At 59.5% G+C, this 18,426-nt stretch overlaps 2 protein-coding genes across 2 annotated transcripts; one reads left to right on the top strand and one right to left on the bottom strand.

Moving 5' to 3' along the window:
* Nucleotides 1-979: 979 nt before the first annotated feature.
* Nucleotides 980-8,031, bottom strand: UNG (uracil DNA glycosylase). The gene is made up of 6 exons (XM_004615597.2): nt 7,694-8,031; nt 6,881-6,976; nt 4,323-4,420; nt 3,947-4,035; nt 2,983-3,161; nt 980-1,874 (listed from the first exon to the last, which is right to left on the bottom strand). The coding sequence occupies exons 1-6, from the start codon at nt 7,985-7,987 to the stop codon at nt 1,734-1,736; spliced, it is 897 nt and encodes a 298-aa protein (XP_004615654.2). The 5' UTR covers nt 7,988-8,031; the 3' UTR covers nt 980-1,733.
* On the top strand, nt 7,393-17,374 carry ALKBH2 (alkB homolog 2, alpha-ketoglutarate dependent dioxygenase). Its single transcript, XM_004615596.2, has 4 exons — nt 7,393-7,555; nt 14,460-14,751; nt 16,019-16,217; nt 17,059-17,374. Exons 2-4 carry the CDS (start codon nt 14,493-14,495, stop codon nt 17,363-17,365), a joined length of 765 nt encoding a protein of 254 aa, XP_004615653.2. The 5' UTR covers nt 7,393-7,555; nt 14,460-14,492; the 3' UTR covers nt 17,366-17,374.
* The last annotated feature ends 1,052 nt before the right edge of the window (nt 17,375-18,426 follow it).

The following is an 18,426-nucleotide window of genomic DNA, read 5'->3' as shown; positions in this document are numbered from 1 at the left end:
TTGTTCGTTTTTGGCATACTGAATATGCCATGGGTAGCTTGCCAGGCTCTGCCGTGCAGGTGGGAAACTCTTGGTAGCTTGCCGGGCTCTCCGAGAAGGATGGAGGAATCGAACCCGGGTTGGCTGCATGCAAGGCAAACGCCCTACCCGCTGTGCTATTGCTCCAGTCCAAAGATAATAGGCAAAAGAAAAACCATCTTGGGGCCAGAATGATCTAGTTCAGCAGACAGGGTGTTTGCCTCGCACGTGGCTGACCTGGTCCAATTCCCGGCAGCCCATACGGTCCCCAGTCTGGCAGGAGGGATCCCTGAATGCAAAACCAGGAGTAAGCCCTGAGCATCACCAGGTGTGGCCGAAAGATCAGAGAAATAACCATCTTTGTCCTCTTCTGGTGTGAAAGCCTGCCAGCTGCTGGCAAACTCTGGGGTTCAAATTCGCTTTCCACCATGCCAGTGAAGACGAGGAGCGGCCTGGTCCCACCCGACCTACTTTCTGCCCTTGGTCCCACAGCACGCCAGCTCCCAAGCCCCCTTCCCGGACAGGGCCCCCCCCCCAGGGAGTCTCCTCAGTGCCAAGGCCCTGGGCCTCAGGTTCCCGGGGGGAGCCCAGAGCTCCCCACTACCCCCAGCAGCCTGGCCTGGCAGGACACACCGCCACGGGGGACACACTGATCCCAAGGCAGGTTTCTTAGCCAAAGCAGCCCTCTGGGGTACAGGAGCCCCGGGGTGCTGCTCGCACCCCCACAGGCGTCTACTCGGCACAGCTCTACCAACTGCCTCGAACGCTGCCCCTGGGGAGGCCGGTCAGGGCTGGCTGAGGCTGGAAGGAGGAAGGAGACCAGGGAGGCTGGGGGCGGGGGAGTGTCCTGTCTGCAGGTGCCAGGGGGCAGGGAGGGAGGCCAGACAGAAACTTCCAGAACCCCCCTCCCCCATGAGCGAGACCTTCCACAGACACAAACCCCTGTGGGGCAAACTCTTAACATTGTAAACAATCTTTATTACCAAGTCCTGTGGCCAGCCATCAGGGAACCCAGAAGCGTCTCTGGGACGGAGGCCGGGACACAGACTCAAAAGATTCTCCCCAGGGACTGAAAACACAGCTAAGTACATCTGCCTTGGTTTAACAAAAGCAAAATTCTCCAGGGAAAAAAGAAACCCAAAAATCCCAAAACCCACCACCAAAAAATAAAAATAAAAAAATAAAAATCCCAAAGTAACTTCAGTCCATAAAATAAAACAAAAACCAAAAATACAGTGGCAGTTTACGCTGCCTTAAAAATCCCAGCCTCGTAGACCTAGAAGGCCCTTTTCCCCGGGAGGGAGCAAGCCGCCCTCCCGGCAAGGCACACGGTGGCCTATCACCCACCACAGGGCGGGCCTCAGGCTCCCCTAACATGGGGCTAGGCCCAGGTGCCCGGCTCCGAGCACCAACTCTGCCCTCTGCCCTCGGGCGGCAGGTGGAGACCGTGCCATCTCGTGCCCAGCCCCAGTGCGGACAGAAGTGGGGCAAGAAAAAGTCTCGTCGTCTTTCTCTGGCCGGTGAAACAGTGCAAGGCCTGTGCAGCCGGGTTCAAGGTTGCTTTCCGGAAACTTCTTCCCATCAGCCGAGGGCTAGAGGGGAACCATTTCCCTCCCCCCCGACCTCTTCCTTCAACCCAACTTCCTACGAGGCAGACATTTGAACAGTAGCTTCGATAAAACCCCCACGGCGATGCCCCCACGGCCCCTGCGTGGTCACAGCGCCTTCCAGTCGATGGGCTCCTTGCCGGACTTCCGCAGCAGCTCGTTGGCTTTCGAGAAATGTCTACACCCGAAGAAACCCCGGTACACGGACAGCGGGGAGGGGTGAGCCGTCTGCAGCACGTGGTGCCGCTTCTGCAAGACAAGAGGGGAGACGGTGACTGCGCCGCCGCCCCTGGGGCTCAGCGTCCCTGCACCCCGCCCGGTGCACCCCCCCAGCACCCCCATCCCGGTGGGCACCACACGGACACCCCCACTGCTCCCACGCCTGAGGAGGGCTGCAGTCTGCCTTCCGAGGTGGACCTGCCACGGGCGGCTGCCAGTTAGCTGTACTGTTAGCTCTGCCGGTCTGGGTAGGACTCAGCCGGCTGTGAATGGGGCGCTGGGGTGCAGCCAGGCTCTTGACCCCAGCCCCCCTCCCGTGAGTGCAGACCCACACCAGGAAGCAGGTGTGGCAGCAGGGCTCCGAAGAGGCAAAACCCAACATTTGCTCCAGCGCCATGGAACTATAAAGGAGCTGAGCCAGGCTATATATAGGGGCGGGCCACTTGCTTTTTATTTTTATTTTGCCCTAGCTGATGGTGCTGAGGGTTGGTTCAGGGGACCATAACGTGATGCTCGGGGGGGGGGGGGGGGGGGGGAGGAGGGTGTCGAACCTGGTTCGGCCGTGTGTGCGCAGGCAGGCGCCTTACTGCCTTACTCACTGTGGTCTCTGGCCCTCCTCACCCCCTTCTCCTTTCTATACTGGAAACAACTGTTTCTCAACCCACCCCTGCCTTCAGGAGGCAGGAACAATGGTCAGAACTGAAGCCAGGCAGCCCAGAGCTGGGGGGAGGGGGAGTCAGGTCCTGGCGCCCCGCTTAGCTGCAAGGACATGACTAAGCGGCTCACACTTGGCGTTTCCTTCCCACCAGCCAGCTGGGAATAGCTGGGCCAGGCGCACCAAGTGACCAACGAGATACAGGACAGGGGCTCAGGCTGATCCCTGGCGTGTAGCCCACTGGAGCTTGATGCTTGGCACAGGGTCCCCGGATCATGGCCGGATGCAGCCCTGGAGACCCCCGGGCCTGCCGGTCACTTGCGAAGTGTCTCCCCGACGGCGCCCGGCCGCACACGCCGACATCCAGCCTGGCGTGCAGCAGAGGGCCCTGGGCCCGGCGCTGTGCTGAGCCTGGGGCCCAGTTTGAAGTGCTGAAACCACCCACCCACCCACCCGCCAGTGAACCGACCGGTCCCGACCTACCCTATCGATGGCACTGCCCTTCTTCTGGGCGTAGGAGCCCCAGAGCAAGAAGACGAGGCCGCTGGAGTTCTCATTCAGCCAGGACACGACGGCGTCGGTGAACTGCTCCCACCCGCGCTCCTTGTGGGAATTGGCCTGGTGGGCGCGGACGGTGAGCACGGCGTTGAGCAGGAGGACACCTGCGCACACCCCGGAGGGAGGGACGGGCTGAAGGCGGGCTGACGCAGGCCAGTTCACCCAGCCGGGGACGGGGTTCCGCCCGTGACAAGTCGCCCCACGGTGATCTGCAATCAGGCCTCTGGGCCGCAGGGGAGGGAGGGCACACAGCTCGGGGCCATCCTCCCTGGGCTCGGAGTTTGCAACGTGTGCCTCGGAGCCCGTTCTCAGAGAGAACCATTAAAAAAAGAAAACCCAGGGGCTGGAGTGATAGCACAGCGGGTAGGGCTTTTGCCTTGCACGTGGCCGACCCGGGTTCGAATCCCAGCATCCCATAGGGTCCCCTGAGCACTGCCAGGAGTAATTCCTGAGCGCAGAGCCAGGAGTAACCCCTGTGCATCGCTGGGTGTGACCCAAAAAGCAAAAAGCAAAAAACAAAAACAAAAAACCCAAACCCCCGAAGATTGGGGTAGTCCAGGAAAACGGAGCAGCAGGTGAGGCGCTCAGCCCTGGCAGGCCGCTAACCATATTCCGTCCCTGGCAGTGGACATGGTCCCCCACAAGCAGGAGCGTCCGAGCGCCACCCAAGGCCCCGACTCCGAGGCAGGTCCCCTTCACGATGCCCGAGCCCGGTTACTCGGTGGGAACAAGGATGACGATGACGACGGCGGGGAACAGACTCCACTTCCAAAAGAACGATGACCCCGGGGAAGCCCGGGTCTTTCACGAAGCCCACCCGCCCAGCCCGACTCTCTCTGGCCAGCGCAGGCCAGGAAGGCCCCGTCTGGCCCGGCCGTGGCTGGCTTACCTTGCTTAGCCCACCCCGACAAATCTCCGTGACCAGGATGCACGAAACCATCTATGTCTGTAGACAGCTCCTTATAAATGTTTTCCAGGCTGGAAAGCAAGCAGAAAGAGAAACCCCACCAACTCCGGGTCAAGACCTGTTCTAAGAGGTAAGCGACGCCCCTCCCCAACGTGAACCCAGGCACCCAGCCTGCAGTGCGCACGGGGTCCCTCTCCCAGAGACCCAGGCCCCAAGGGCTGGCTGTGCGGAGACCAAGGAGTCAGCTTCAGACACTAGTGAAACTGCCGCGCCCCCCCCACCCCGCCCATGTACGGTCACAGCTGGGCGGTCACCCACGCACTTCCGAAAGCAATCACAGCAATCACAGCTGCCGTACCTGGGCGGAGGAGGAACAGGCCTTTGAACGCTGAAGCAGAGCCCGTGCGCCTGATTGGGTCCGTGATAAGGATCCTGTCCCAGGATGACAACCTTCACCTGGGAACATGGGGAGGGTTAGCTGCCAGGCGGGCACGCCATGACTCGGCAGAGGGGGCTGGGGAGGCAGGCCGAGCCCCTCCCGCTCGCTGCTGTGTGCCCCCCGCCTCTCCCTCCCCCAACGCCCAGTGCAGGTGGGAAACAAGGTCTGAACAACCAAACAACCGAGCTTTCATTCCCTTCCGCTCTCAGAACCTAACCCTGCGCCTGAAACGGTCCAGCCGCCCAGAAACAGTGGCCACCCACCTCCTGTCCTTCCCGAACTGTTCCAACCCCTAAGAAACCGGGGAGGCGGTGAGGTGGAAGGGCGGAAGGGCCGAGTTTGTCACCGTATGTCTGTGCTTCCCATGTTAGACACCGAGCATCTCTGATGCCGACTGGGCCCAGTCACTAGTGAGCACTCGGCTTACTGCCCTACTTTTTAAATTTTTTTTAAAATCTTTTGGGTCACACTGGCAATGCTCAGGGGTTACTCCTGACTCTGCACTCAGGAATTACTCCTGGCGGTACTTGGGAGACCATACGTGGGATGCTGAGGACCGAACCTGGGTCAGCCGTGTGCAGGCCATGCCCTCTCCGCTGTGCTATATGGCTCCGGCCCCCTCCCGACTAATTCTTTTTTTTTTTTTTTGGCTTTTTGGGTCACACCTGGCGACGCACAGGGGTTACTCCTCGCTCTGCACTCAGGAATTACTCCGACTAATTTAAAAAAAAAAAAAATCAAAGTGTTATTACCACTCGAGCCCCAGGTCCCCAGGTCTGGAACCCGAGTCTCTCCACAGCAAAGGAAACGCGGTGACCATCTAGCATACCAGCCCGATACGCGTCTCCCACTCTCCTGTCACCCTTAGGTCTGCGCAGAAGTAGGGTGGCTGGTCAAAGGAAAGGTGCATCTCGACATTTCAGGCTCAAACCAGCTTTTGAGGCATTTTAACAATTCAAACTCCCCACCAAGGGGTCAGAGAGACAGTCCAGCGGGAGGGCGTTTGCCTTGCACGCAGTCGACCTTGGCCTAGGTGTGATCCCCAGCAACCCATAGGGTCCCAGCAGGGGTGATTCCTGAGCGCACAGCTAGGAGCAACCCCTGAGCACTGCTGGGTGTGCTCCCCGCCCCCCAACCAAACCTTCCCACCAAAAGGATGGGAAGATGCTGTTTTCCCTTTAGGGGTGAAAGTAGGAAAGAATGAGGTCAGGTCCAAGGGCCAAGGGAGCAGGTGAAAGGTTAAGAAAATAGGGTGCTGTTATCCGCCCACCTTCTGCCCCCCCCACCCTGGGGTGCCATTCAAGAACTGTCCACACCAACATTCTCCTTCCCAATCCTGGGACTGAGGCCTTCTCAGACCCCTCCCGCTGCTGGGGTGCCCAGATGGGCCCCTGCACCTTCCTCAGGCAAGCTCTGGCTCTTCTGTGCTAAAACAGGGACCCCCGGCCGCCCCCCACCCCCGGATAAATCACTCAGCCTCCCCGGGCCACTCTCTCCCCTGGGGATTGGCCGCTGCCTCTTCTTCCTCCCTATTTCCAGCCGTCACCGGGATTCAGCGCAGGGCCCGCGACTCAAACCAGGCGCCAGGCGAGTTCTCGGGACCTCAGAGGCAGGAGCTATATTCCGTTTGGGCTAAAATAAAGACGGCCAAGCCGGCGGCTAAGCGTGGGGCTGGGGGTGGGGCGGGGCAGCCGTATGGAGGCGGCTCAGATACCCATTTCACTCCCCGACCAAGCACACGTGTCACACCACAGGAGTAACATGTGTGCTTACAGAACAGGGAGGGGGAAAAGGCTAAGAACAAACTGTACCCACATCCGGTGCGACCTAGGACTGGACACGCAGGGCAGATCCAGGCTGGGAAACCCAGCCACAGGCCTCAGCTCAGAGGGCCAGTGTGCACGTGCTCTGCCTGCAGCTCAATCCGAACCGTCCAGGGCTGCACCCCACCCAGTCACCAGAACACACTGACACCAGGGAACCCCCGCCACCCCCAGAGAGTTAAGGTAGGCTGGGATGTGCCGGCCAGACCCCGCAATTTCTGCACTTTCCTTACTACTTATTGCACACAGGCCTTCATTAAGAAAGACTGGGGGGGGGGGGGGCTGGAGCCATAGCACAGCGGGTAGGGCGTTTGCCTTGCACGCGGCCAACCCGGGTTCGATCCCCAGCATCCCATATGGTCCCCTGAGCACCACCAGAGGTAATTCCTGAGTGCATAGCCAGGTGTGACCCAAAAAGAAAAAGAAAAAAAAAAAGAAGAAGAAAGATTCAGTATGGCCCTAAGAAACAAACACTACCTGATTCCCACCCCACCTTTTTTGTTTTTTGACCCACACCCCAGCAGGGAAGGGGGCTCAAGGCACCACTTGGGGTGTTGTAGACAGTAACTGGGTCAGCTCCAAGCACCCTGAGATGGGTAGAATCCCTCAGGCCCAGATTCCCCCCTTTTGACACCATGCCCCCCCCCCACTTACATCTCTTATGTCACACATCTGGGTCCAGGTGAAGACTTGGTGCGGCGGTGGGTATACCGTGTAATGCTTTCTTTCCTCGGCCACAAATCCCATGAGCTGAGTTAGAGATCAAGGAGCCTTCAAGTCAGACTCACTAGAAGGCATTTCCAGCAATTCCTTGCTTTTTCTGGGCCAGCCCCTTGCTTTATACCCACTCTTCCGAAAAACAACAAATAAAAAGACAGCTCCTGGGGCAGGAGCGATAGCACAGCGGGTAGGGCGTTTGCCTTGCACACGGCCGACCCGGGTTCGATCCCCGGCATCCCATATGGTCCCCCAAGCACTGCCAGGAGTAATTCCTGAGTGCAAAGCCAGGAGTAACCCCTGAGCATCGCTGGGTGTGACCCAAAAAGCAAAAAAAAAAAAAAAAAAAAAAAAAAGACAGCTCCTCCTCCCCCTCCCCCGCCTTAGGGTAGGGCGGGGCCAAGCCGATTGGCCCCAGCGGCCAAGCCCGCCCTCGCAGCTCTGGGGCCCGGCCCGGTTCCTGGAGAGCAGGCGCACTGCACGGCACTGCGCGGGTTCCGGGAGCGGAACCGATCACCCTTCGCGCAGCAGGCGCGCTCGGAACTGCAAGCCGGGGCCGCGGGTCCAGGCGCCAGCCCTGCACGGGGCACCGCCGGGATCCCCGGGACAGAGGTAGGAGTGGCCCCTGCGCCCCGGACAAACAACAACAGCAGCAGCAATGATAATAAAGGGCAATGCACAAGCCAGCCGGGCTCGGCCTGCCGTGCAGGGGGGCCCGCCCCGCCGCCCCACGCGCCCCTGCAGGAGTACCTTGATGAAGTAGGGCTTCCCGAACTCGGCGCCCAGCCGCTGCTTCCAGCTCTCGCCCAGGCCCGGCGGCACGTTGCGGGCGGCGAGCCTGAGCAGGGCGGCCGCCTTGTTCCTCTGGATGCGCACCAGCTGCTCGGGGCTCAGCGGCGCGGCGGCCGGGCCGCCCGGCTCCTCGCGGGCCCTCTTGGCGGGCGGGTCCTGCGGCTCCTGCGGGCGGCGGGGGGCGCCCGGGCGGCTCAGCAGCTGCAGCACCCGCCCCCCACCCGCCAGGCGCCAGGGGCTCAGGACGCCCATGGCCCGGCCGCAGCCCCAGTCCCGAGCTCGGCCGCGCCGCCCGCCCCGCCCCGCCCCGCGCGCCCACGAGGTCTTTTCGCGGCAAACACCAGCGCCGGTCCCGCCCCCAGGCGCCCCTGATTGGCCGCCGGCGAGAGGACGCTCGTCCTCATTGGCCGCCGGCGCGCGGGCGCCCGTCCCCATTGGCCACCCGCGGAGCATGGCCGCCGCCGAGGCGCCGCCGCGGCTGATTTGAACACGCCGAGGCCGGGATTCGCGCAAAGCACCGCCGGAGGCCCCGCGCGGGGGTTCGCGGGGGTCGCGCCGGGCCTGCCGCCCCCCGCCCCACTCTCCCTCCCGCGGGGCTCCCGCCCAGCGGCTCCTCAGCCGCGTCTCACCTCCGCGTCCCGCTTTTCTGCAGCCGCCAGGGCCACGCCGGGGCCCGGGCCCACGAGGTCGGGGCTGCGCGCGCGCCGCCGGCCCGCGGGGCCCGGGGAGAAGAAGGCGTCGAGGGTCTTCTGGCCGATCATCGCAGCGCCCGCCGCCCCGCCGCGCGCCCGCCGCCCCGCCGAGGGATTGGCGCCAAGCGCCCGCGCATGCTCCGAGCCCGCGCCGCGCCGGGGTGGGCGGGGGGCGGCCGGGGCCGGTGCGCGTGCGCGCGAGGGAAGGGCCCCTCCCAGCCCAGTGGTCCGCAGGGCATTGACTTTCTGTGTGTGTTTTTGTTTGTTTGGGGACCAACCCCCCCCCAGAGGTAAAAACTATAAGGAAGACATTTGCACTTTTTTTTTTTCTTTTTGGGTCACACCCAGTGATGCTCAGGGGTTCCTCCTGGCTCTGCACTCAGGAATTACCCCTGGCGGTGCTCGGGACCATATGGGATGCTGGGAATCGAACCCCGGTCGGCCGCCTGCAAGGCAAACGCCCTACCCGCTATGCTATTGCTCAGCCCCGACATTTGCACTTTCTTTTTTTTTTTTTTTTTTTTTTTTTTTTTTTTTTTTTTTTTTAATTTTTATTAAATCACCATGTGGAAAGTTACAAAGTTCTCAGGTTTATATGTCAGTTATACAATATTCAAACACCCATCCCTTCACCAGTGCCCAAATTCCACCACCAGAAACCCCAGTTTACCCCCCGCCCCCACCCCCTACCCCCTACTGTATAACTAATGAATTTCACTTCATTTTTTCTTTACCTTGATTACATTCCATAATTCAACACAAAACTCACTATAGTTGACATAACTCTCTCTCTCTCTTTTTTTTCTCTTTTTCCTTTTCCATTTTTTTTTTTTAATTTTTCCCCCTCATCCCCCTTCCTGCGCCTCATAGTATGGTGTACTCCACGCCACGTTGGCCAGCGTGGGGCTTTTGCTTAGCTCATAGTCCAGAGGTGGCTGTTACAATAAGAACCTTCAATATTTCAACAAAAACTTACTGTTATTATTTGGAGTTTCCCCCCCAAGTCTGACCTGTTCAAATGGAACCCTTTCACATTGATGACAATTATAAATGTTAAGTCGCGCGGACGCGGCAGCGTCCGCGCGGTTTTGGATTTCTGTATAAAGTCCTGGGAAAATTCTGCCAGAAACCAATTCCTAAAGCTGTCTCTGGTTCCCGCTTGTTCCACATCCACCGGCTCTGCAGGGGCATGGGCGCCCGGGCCGAAAACCCGGCCGGCCGGAGCCGAGCACGGGCCCGACTAGGGCTGGCTCTGTATCCTGCGGCTGTTTCAAGTTCAAAGCACACATTTTTTTTTTTTTTTTTTCCGCGCCACCAAGTTCGTACCTTCTCAATGGACCCGCAAAATGTCGGACACCACGCCTTCTCCCGGAGGGGAGAGAGACCCAGAAGGGAGGTTCTTTCCTCCGTTAGCCGGCGTGGGGCAAAGGCTTAATTCACAGTCTCCATCCATGGGTGCAGGCACTTGCTGGAACCCCAATTCCTAAAGCTGTCTCTGGTTCCCGCTTGTTCCACATCCACCGGCTCTGCAGGGGCATGGGCGCCCGGGCCGAAAACCCGGCCGGCCGGAGCCGAGCACGGGCCCGACTAGGGCTGGCTCTGTATCCTGCGGCTGTTTCAAGTTCAAAGCACACATTTTTTTTTTTTTTTTTTTCCGCGCCACCAAGTTCGTACCTTCTCAATGGACCCGCAAAATGTCGGACACCACGCCTTCTCCCGGAGGGGAGAGAGACCCAGAAGGGAGGTTCTTTCCTCCGTTAGCCGGCGTGGGGCAAAGGCTTAATTCACAGTCTCCATCCATGGGTGCAGGCACTTGCTGGAACCCCAATTCCTAAAGCTGTCTCTGGTTCCCGCTTGTTCCACATCCACCGGCTCTGCAGGGGCATGGGCGCCCGGGCCGAAAACCCGGCCGGCCGGAGCCGAGCACGGGCCCGACTAGGGCTGGCTCTGTATCCTGCGGCTGTTTCAAGTTCAAAGCACACATTTTTTTTTTTTTTTTTCCGCGCCACCAAGTTCGTACCTTCTCAATGGACCCGCAAAATGTCGGACACCACGCCTTCTCCCGGAGGGGAGAGAGACCCAGAAGAGAGGTTCTTTCCTCCGTTAGCCGGCGTGGGGCAAAGGCTTAATTCACAGTCTCCATCCATGGGTGCAGGCACTTGCTGGAACCCCAATTCCTAAAGCTGTCTCTGGTTCCCGCTTGTTCCACATCCACCGGCTCTGCAGGGGCATGGGCGCCCGGGCCGAAAACCCGGCCGGCCGGAGCCGAGCACGGGCCCGACTAGGGCTGGCTCTGTATCCTGCGGCTGTTTCAAGTTCAAAGCACACATTTTTTTTTTTTTTTTTTCCGCGCCACCAAGTTCGTACCTTCTCAATGGACCCGCAAAATGTCGGACACCACGCCTTCTCCCGGAGGGGAGAGAGACCCAGAAGGGAGGTTCTTTCCTCCGTTAGCCGGCGTGGGGCAAAGGCTTAATTCACAGTCTCCATCCATGGGTGCAGGCACTTGCTGGAACCCCAATTCCTAAAGCTGTCTCTGGTTCCCGCTTGTTCCACATCCACCGGCTCTGCAGGGGCATGGGCGCCCGGGCCGAAAACCCGGCCGGCCGGAGCCGAGCACGGGCCCGACTAGGGCTGGCTCTGTATCCTGCGGCTGTTTCAAGTTCAAAGCACACATTTTTTTTTTTTTTTTTTTCCGCGCCACCAAGTTCGTACCTTCTCAATGGACCCGCAAAATGTCGGACACCACGCCTTCTCCCGGAGGGGAGAGAGACCCAGAAGGGAGGTTCTTTCCTCCGTTAGCCGGCGTGGGGCAAAGGCTTAATTCACAGTCTCCATCCATGGGTGCAGGCACTTGCTGGAACCCCAATTCCTAAAGCTGTCTCTGGTTCCCGCTTGTTCCACATCCACCGGCTCTGCAGGGGCATGGGCGCCCGGGCCGAAAACCCGGCCGGCCGGAGCCGAGCACGGGCCCGACTAGGGCTGGCTCTGTATCCTGCGGCTGTTTCAAGTTCAAAGCACACATTTTTTTTTTTTTTTTTCCGCGCCACCAAGTTCGTACCTTCTCAATGGACCCGCAAAATGTCGGACACCACGCCTTCTCCCGGAGGGGAGAGAGACCCAGAAGGGAGGTTCTTTCCTCCGTTAGCCGGCGTGGGGCAAAGGCTTAATTCACAGTCTCCATCCATGGGTGCAGGCACTTGCTGGAACCCCAATTCCTAAAGCTGTCTCTGGTTCCCGCTTGTTCCACATCCACCGGCTCTGCAGGGGCATGGGCGCCCGGGCCGAAAACCCGGCCGGCCGGAGCCGAGCACGGGCCCGACTAGGACATTTGCACTTTCTTAAAAATAATTTTTAATTATTTGGGGGCCATCCCCGGGGGTGCTCAAGGCTTACTCCTGGCTCAGTGCTCAGAGATCACTCCTGGCAGAGAGATGATAAGGGGCGCCCCGGATTGAACCTCCCCCCGACCCCGTGAAAGGTTGCACCCATGTGGCTGAGCACGTATGTTCTCCCCATCTCCCCTCTTGAGATGTGGGCTTTCATGTTTTGCGAGCAGCACAGGGGCTCGGGCAGCCTATGTGTGCCCTTCCTTTGTTCAAGGTGGCCTTGTAGGGTTTCTCCAACCTGCCCCCACTGGGGCTTCTTACCTAGGTCAAAGTCCGTTGCTAAGGAGGTTGGGGGTGGGGAGGGGTTGGGAGCGGTGATGGTCTTTGAAATTCCTTTCCTGGTCTTTTGTTTCTGCTGGAGCTTCTTGGGTCTGTTGCTGTACAAATAGGTGAGGGTCTTTTCAGGCCTTCGTTCCTGGTTTTCTCCTGTTTTCTGCAAGGTGGGCTTTTGCCATTGCCTTGGGAGGGGGCCTTCCTTCCCTGTCCTGCCTACATCAAAATGAATCAGGAGGATGACACAGAATGATCTCGTTCACATTCAGGATATAAAGAAACAGAGGACAGGAATAACAGTTGCCGAAGGCAACGGAAAACTGGTCTTCAGTGGGAAGCTTTCCACAGGGGAGGGGGCGGTGACATAGGGTACAGGGGTACAGGCAGTGCACACTGTGGGGTATGCCACCGGATGGTGTAATGCACGAGACCCTACCATTAACGGTTTTGTAAACCAGGGAGAATCCAAAAAAAAAAAAGGATAACGGTACCAGCAACAGGGAAAATGTTAAAAAGCATAATTGGAAGTGAGAGAGGCCAGACACAAAAAGTTGATTGATATATTTATGGATTTACTGAGAGGAAATTCTGGAAAAGGCAAAAGTATAAGGACAGAGATACATTGGTGGGGCCGGAGTGATAGTACAGCAGGGAGGGCATTTGCCTTGCACACTGCCGACCCGGGTTCCATCCCCGGCATCCCATATGGTCCCCCAAGCACCGCCAGGAGTGATTCCTGAGTGCAACTCTAGGAGTAACTCCTGAGCATCACTGGGTGTGACCCAAAAAGCCAAAAAAAAAAAAAATACATTGGTGGTCATCAGGGACAGTATGTGGGTGCAACTTGGAAGAATTTTTATGGGTTCTATAGAACTTTGGGGCCCTGAGTGCACTGGGGATGTTGATCAGACAGCAAACTGCATGGTTAAAAGGTCAAAAGCAAAAGGCAACTCCACGGAGGGGGTCAGAGCACAAAACATTAGGAGCAACTATAGAACCTGCTGTGAATTCCGAGCATGCAAGCACTTGTCATATGTTCTCCGCTTTACAAAACGCCTTACGTGGGGTGGAAGAAGCATCAGGTCTGGGGGCCACACTCTGTGATCCTGGGGATAGAGATGGGGGACTGCCCCAGGCCCACTGCTCGGATCTGCGTGGTGCCAGGTGCCAGGGATGGAGCCCGGGGCCCTTGCATGCACCCGCTCCAGCCCTCGGGGCCAGGGTTGAGTAGCTCCTCGCTGGACAGGTGAGGGATGCCCAAGTCAGTCCCACAGCTCAGGCGGAGGAGACGGGCATGAAAGCCCGCCCTCCGTGGAGGCTGGCCTGCTTCTCTCTGCAGCCGTGGATGCTGATGGCTGATGTCCCGAGGCAGTGCCCCGCAGAGCTGGAACTGACCCGAGGCATGACCCGAGGCAGTGCCCCGCAGAGCTGGAACAAATGAGGGTCCAGGGAAACGAGGGGGCTGCCTGCGATGCTGGAGGGCGCCGACAGATGGCGCTCCCGTTCGCAGCGTTGAAGGAGGCCCTGTCTGGCCCCACGTGCTCCCACTTCCTTCCCCTACGAGGTCTCTGGCGCTGGATGAAACGGAGGGAGGGACTCGGCTTGTCTGGGTGGCTCTAGGCAGCAGTGTTCATACACGGGGCTGGGATATACATTGGGGGTGCGGGGAGGGGGTCGCCCTTGAAGATCCTGGCCCACAGGCAAAGTGGAGAAGTGAGCGAGCGTGTGCTTTTGCGTGCATTTGCACGCGAAGCCCCCCACTGAGCCAGGAACCAGCCCTCACTGTGACCGGTTCCGGCTCCCAAAGAAATAAAGTATCCAGGGAGGTGGATACAGTGGCCCATGGGATGCTTGCCTTGCACGTGGCCATCCTGGGCTGGATCCCCGGCATCCCGTATAAACCCCCAAGTCGACCTGGAATAAGCCCTGAGCACTTCCTGGTGTGGCCCCAAAACAAAGTAGCTAGGCCCCAGGTTTTGCAAGCTGGCCCTCTGCTTCTAACACCTAGCCAGGGGCCAGGGAGCGCCGAGGGCCCTTCCGGTGTTGAGGTCTTCCACCTCCTTCTTAGGAGGTTCTGATAAACTTCGTTTTTTTTTGGGGGGGGTCACACCCAGCGATGCTCAGGGGTTACTCCTGGCTCTTCACTGAGGAATTACTCCTGGCGGTGCTCAGGGGACCCTATGGGATGCCAGGGATCGAACCCGGGTTGGCCGCGTGCAAGGCAAACGCCCTCCCCGATGTACTATGGCTCCGGCCCCTCTGATAAACGTTGAAGAGGAAACTTACAGTGGGAAGTGGGGGTGTCCAGCTGGGACCCTTTTGGGGGGCAGGTTTTGTACTGATCCAGCTAATCTCTCTGTCCGTCCCCAGCCTGGCTCCCAGCCGCGGCCTCGTGGAGACCAGATGGACAGGTTCCTGATAAAGAAGGCTCCGCCGGACCCTTTGGGACTGAGGGGGCAGGAACAGGTGGCAGAAGACCAGGAGAGCGGCAGGAAAAGGCCGAGGAGAGCGGCAGACCCCGGGGCTGGGGGGGACCTGGCGGCCCCCCGCTGGCAGCGGATCCGAGCGGAGGGCCTGGACTGTGACTACACGCTCCTGTTTGGCAAAGCGGAGGCGGATGAGATTTTCCAGGAGCTGGAGAAGGAAGTGGAGTATTTCACAGGTGAGCAGAGGCCCTGGCCCGGGGTAGAGGTGCTGCTCAGGTTCCTGCGGTCCCGGGAGTGACTCTGGCCACCTCCACCGATGCTCAGGGGACCGTGTGGACACGTGAGGCTTGAGGCATGCACCTTAACCTCCATCTGTCACCTGGTGCCCGGACCTGGGTAGTTTAGAGGCACCAGAAGCGAGGTGCCATTGATCACTGTAGATCCGCTGACGACTTCACCCACCTCTAGACTCGGGACCACTAAAGGTGTGTGGGCTTAACTCAGAAACCCACTTACCATGGCGCTGAAGGAGGGTGCAGGGCCTACCAGGGGTTGAATCCAAGCCACTAGGGTGCATTGTGGGCCTCTGGAAGGTTGTTTTTTTTTTTTTTTTTGGCTTTTTTTGGGTCACACCTGGCGATGCTCAGGGGTTCCTCCTGGCTCATGCACTCAGGAATTACCCCTGGTGGTGCTCAGGGGACCATATGGGATGCTGGGAATCGAACCTGGGTCGGCTGCGCGTGCAAGGCAAACACCCTCCCCACTGTGCTATTGCTCCAGCCCCGCCTCGGGAAGGTTTTTAAGGCTCTCCTGAGACTACATGTTTGCTCGGCAGCGAGTAACCAAGTAGCTCCTCAGCCTGGGGTCCTCGGTGCCTCCAAATCTAGTGTCCAAGGAGTCTCCCTCCAAACGAGGCTGCAAGATGCTGGAAGCCCAGTAGAGCCCCAGGAGACGCCCCCCTCTCTCTTGTGGCGCCCCCCACCCCCACCCCAAGTCTCCTCACGTGGCAAATGTCGCCCCAGCAGGTGACTCAGTTATGCTCACGGTCCAGCCTCTTTGACCCACCCCGACTCTACTTCAGGATGTAGGACTGTGAAGCAGAGCATGGGGGCCGGAGAGAGAGCTCAGTGGGCAGAGCACATGCTAGGCATGGTCCCTGAGCACCTCTGGAAGAAACCCCTGAAGTGCAGGAGCAGTCCGGAGCACTGCCAGGTGTTCACCAAACACGAGGGGGAAATGCAGAGATTGGGCTAAAGCCTAATTTTCTAAAAGGGGGACAAGAACTGCAGCCGGGTGCCAAGACCGTAAGTCAAGGGCAGTACCTGGTAGGGGGTGTGGGAGGGGCAGGAACCACCGTGAGAATGCGGGGTCTCGGTGACTGCTGAGGGGTGCTGGGTCGGGGGTTATGTGTGGGTCCCCTTTTGCCCCCTCTGCTTCCCGATGACTCTGGCGTGCCAGCGGGCCTCCTCCGTGAGCCTTCTGAGCCGTCCTGTGTCCGCCCAGGGGCTCTGGCCAGGGTGCAGGTGTTTGGGAAGTGGCACACGGTGCCCAGGAAGCAGGCGACGTACGGGGACGAAGGGCTGACCTACACGTTCTCCGGCCTGACCCTGTCGCCCCGGCCCTGGCTCCCCGTTCTCCTGCGTGTCCGGGCTCGCGTCTCCGAGGTGACGGGACAGACCTTCAACTTTGTACTGGTCAACAGGTGAGCCCCTCCCCCCCTCCCCTGGCCGGCCGACCGGGTGGGTGTCCGTCACACCGCCTGAAGGGGACAGAGAGCTTCGGGGTGTGGGGTGTTTGGTTCCTTTGTAAAGATGCAGCTCAGTGAGGCGGGCCCGGGGACCCCCACTTCAAAGCAGGACTCGGGGTGGGAGGGTCAGCGTGGTCAGCGCGTTCTGTTACGGGAGCACCGTCACGGACAGAATGCCGAGCTCAGAGGCGTGTTGGTGGGAGGGGGTAGTGGTGGGGGCCCGTCTGAGCTGACCATCAGCCGGAGGAGAAGGAGACCAACCACCCATCTGGCCGGGAGGCAGAGGGGCAGGAGAGAGGGACACGGGTGAGCCCAGGAGTGGGCAGGGGCCAGCGGTTCTCAACGGGGCACCCGATGCGGGCTGCAGGATATCCCAGAGGTAAAATCTGGGTCGGGGAGCGGGCGCGGGAGAGCTCGTACACTGGGTAGGGCCCTTGCCTTGTACGTGACCCACTGGGGTTTGATCCCTGGCATCCCATCGGGTCCCCTGCCTCAAGGCACGCCAGGAGTAACTCCTGAGCACAGAGCCAGGGAGTAACCCCTGAGCATCGCCGGGCGTGTCGGAAAAACAAAAAATGTAAATACCTGGGTGGGGGGGGGCGGGGGTTGGGTCCGAGCAACACGGGCTGAGCCGCAGGGAGGGGTAAACTGCTGATGAGATCGAGCTTTCCCGAGGCAAACCCGAGAGGGGCCTCCTCCATCAGACTGGCTCCCCCCAGCCCCCCCCCAACATGGCCGTGAGGGGCGCCACTGCACCAGGAGGAAGCGGAGGCTCAGCCCTGCTGTCCCCCCGTAGGTACCGGGACGGCAGCGACCACATTGGCGAGCACCGGGATGACGAGCGGGAGCTGGACCCCGGGAGCTCCATCGCCTCCGTGTCCTTCGGGGCCTGCCGGGACTTCGTCTTCCGCCACGGGCAGTCCCGAGGGAAGAAGGCCCCCCAGGGGCTGGCGGCGGTCAGGCTGCCGCTGGCCCACGGGAGCCTGCTGATGATGAACCCCCCGACCAACACCCACTGGTATCACAGTCTCCCCGTCCGCAAGAAGGTGCTGGCCCCGCGGGTCAACCTGACATTCCGTAAAATCCTGACGAGTAAAAAGTAAAATAATAGTAATAATAATAATAACAACAACAACAATAATAATAATAATGAATTGTTGTTTGGGACCATACCCAGCTATGCTCAGGGCATACTCCAGGCTCTGTGCTCAGGGGTCACTCCTGGCGAGGTTCAGGGGGATGACACGGGGTGCCGGGAAATCGTCGAACCTGCATCAGCCACATGTAAGGCAGAAGAAACGCCCACCCGGCTCCAGCCCAGAAAGTAAAACTGTTTCCCGTCATTGTTAGCTCTGTTCTTTCCCCCCCTTTCTCCTCAATCGGAAGATCGGTGGCCTTTCGTTTTCGAAAGGGGGCAGAAGGCTGGGCCGGCGGGCAGGTGGGTTCTGAAAGAACCTGCCGAGAGGATGTCACGAGAAACCACCAGTGGACGCTCCCCTAACAAAACCATCCTTTTATTGCCATATTACACAGCAGGTACAAAAGGGGCCTTTAGCAAATATGTCAGTGAGCAGTTTTGAGGACATAAACTCCTACTTTAACTTAAGTTTTGTCTCCCTCCCCCCCCACCCCATAAAGCTACTCTGTAAATAACTTAGAAATAAAGATTATTTGGTTGCTACTAAAGGCCTAATAATTTACAAAGAAAAAAAAAAACGAGGAAGTTGGCTGTAGGGAAGGTGAAGGGACTTCAGGCAGATTATTCACATTTACACCCTAGCCTCTGACCTCTGACCTCTGGCTCCAGACCCGCTTCCGGGCAGGGCACCAGCCTTTCCTGCCAGCAGCTTTCAGCGAGGACGCGGTGCCAGGGCAGGGATCGCTTCGAGCGATCGCTTGGCCAGGCAGTTTGGGGTTCACACCACGGGGGGCTCGGACAGATGCGTCAGACGGGGTGGCACGGGGGAGGGGCTTGCTTCAGTGTCGGCACAGGGTGAGCCATGGCGTACGGGAGGGGTGTCGGCACCGAGCAGCACCCGGTGCAGGCCGGGACACTCGGGCCTGCGGAGCCAGCCCGTCAGCGTACTGAACGGGGAGGGAGGGTGGCGTCCTCGGGACAGGCCTGGCCCAGCCAGGGACCGTCCCCGAGGCCTCGTTCCCACCA

Source organism: Sorex araneus, chromosome 9 (assembly GCF_027595985.1).
Source record: "Sorex araneus isolate mSorAra2 chromosome 9, mSorAra2.pri, whole genome shotgun sequence".
NCBI lineage: Eukaryota > Metazoa > Chordata > Mammalia > Eulipotyphla > Soricidae > Sorex > Sorex araneus.
The sequence above is the reverse complement of the archived record's forward strand: the minus strand, read 5'-3'. Positions and strand labels throughout refer to the sequence as shown.

What these genes read in the sequence shown, in the direction of transcription:
- UNG (XM_004615597.2), bottom strand. Translation starts at nt 7,987, where the DNA reads ATGGGCGTCCTGAGCCCCTGGCGCCTGGCGGGTGGGGGGCGGGTGCTG. An exon ending in AGATGTGTGACATAAGAGAT is followed by an intron (nt 4,421 to 6,880) that starts GTAAGTGGGGGG and finishes CCATGTTCCCAG; the next exon opens with GTGAAGGTTGTCATCCTGGG. An exon ending in CCTGTTCCTCCTCCGCCCAG is followed by an intron (nt 4,036 to 4,322) that starts GTACGGCAGCTG and finishes CTTGCTTTCCAG; the next exon opens with CCTGGAAAACATTTATAAGG.
- ALKBH2 (XM_004615596.2), top strand. Translation starts at nt 14,493, where the DNA reads ATGGACAGGTTCCTGATAAAGAAGGCTCCGCCGGACCCTTTGGGACTG. An exon ending in GGAAGTGGAGTATTTCACAG is followed by an intron (nt 14,752 to 16,018) that starts GTGAGCAGAGGC and finishes GTGTCCGCCCAG; the next exon opens with GGGCTCTGGCCAGGGTGCAG. An exon ending in AACTTTGTACTGGTCAACAG is followed by an intron (nt 16,218 to 17,058) that starts GTGAGCCCCTCC and finishes GTCCCCCCGTAG; the next exon opens with GTACCGGGACGGCAGCGACC.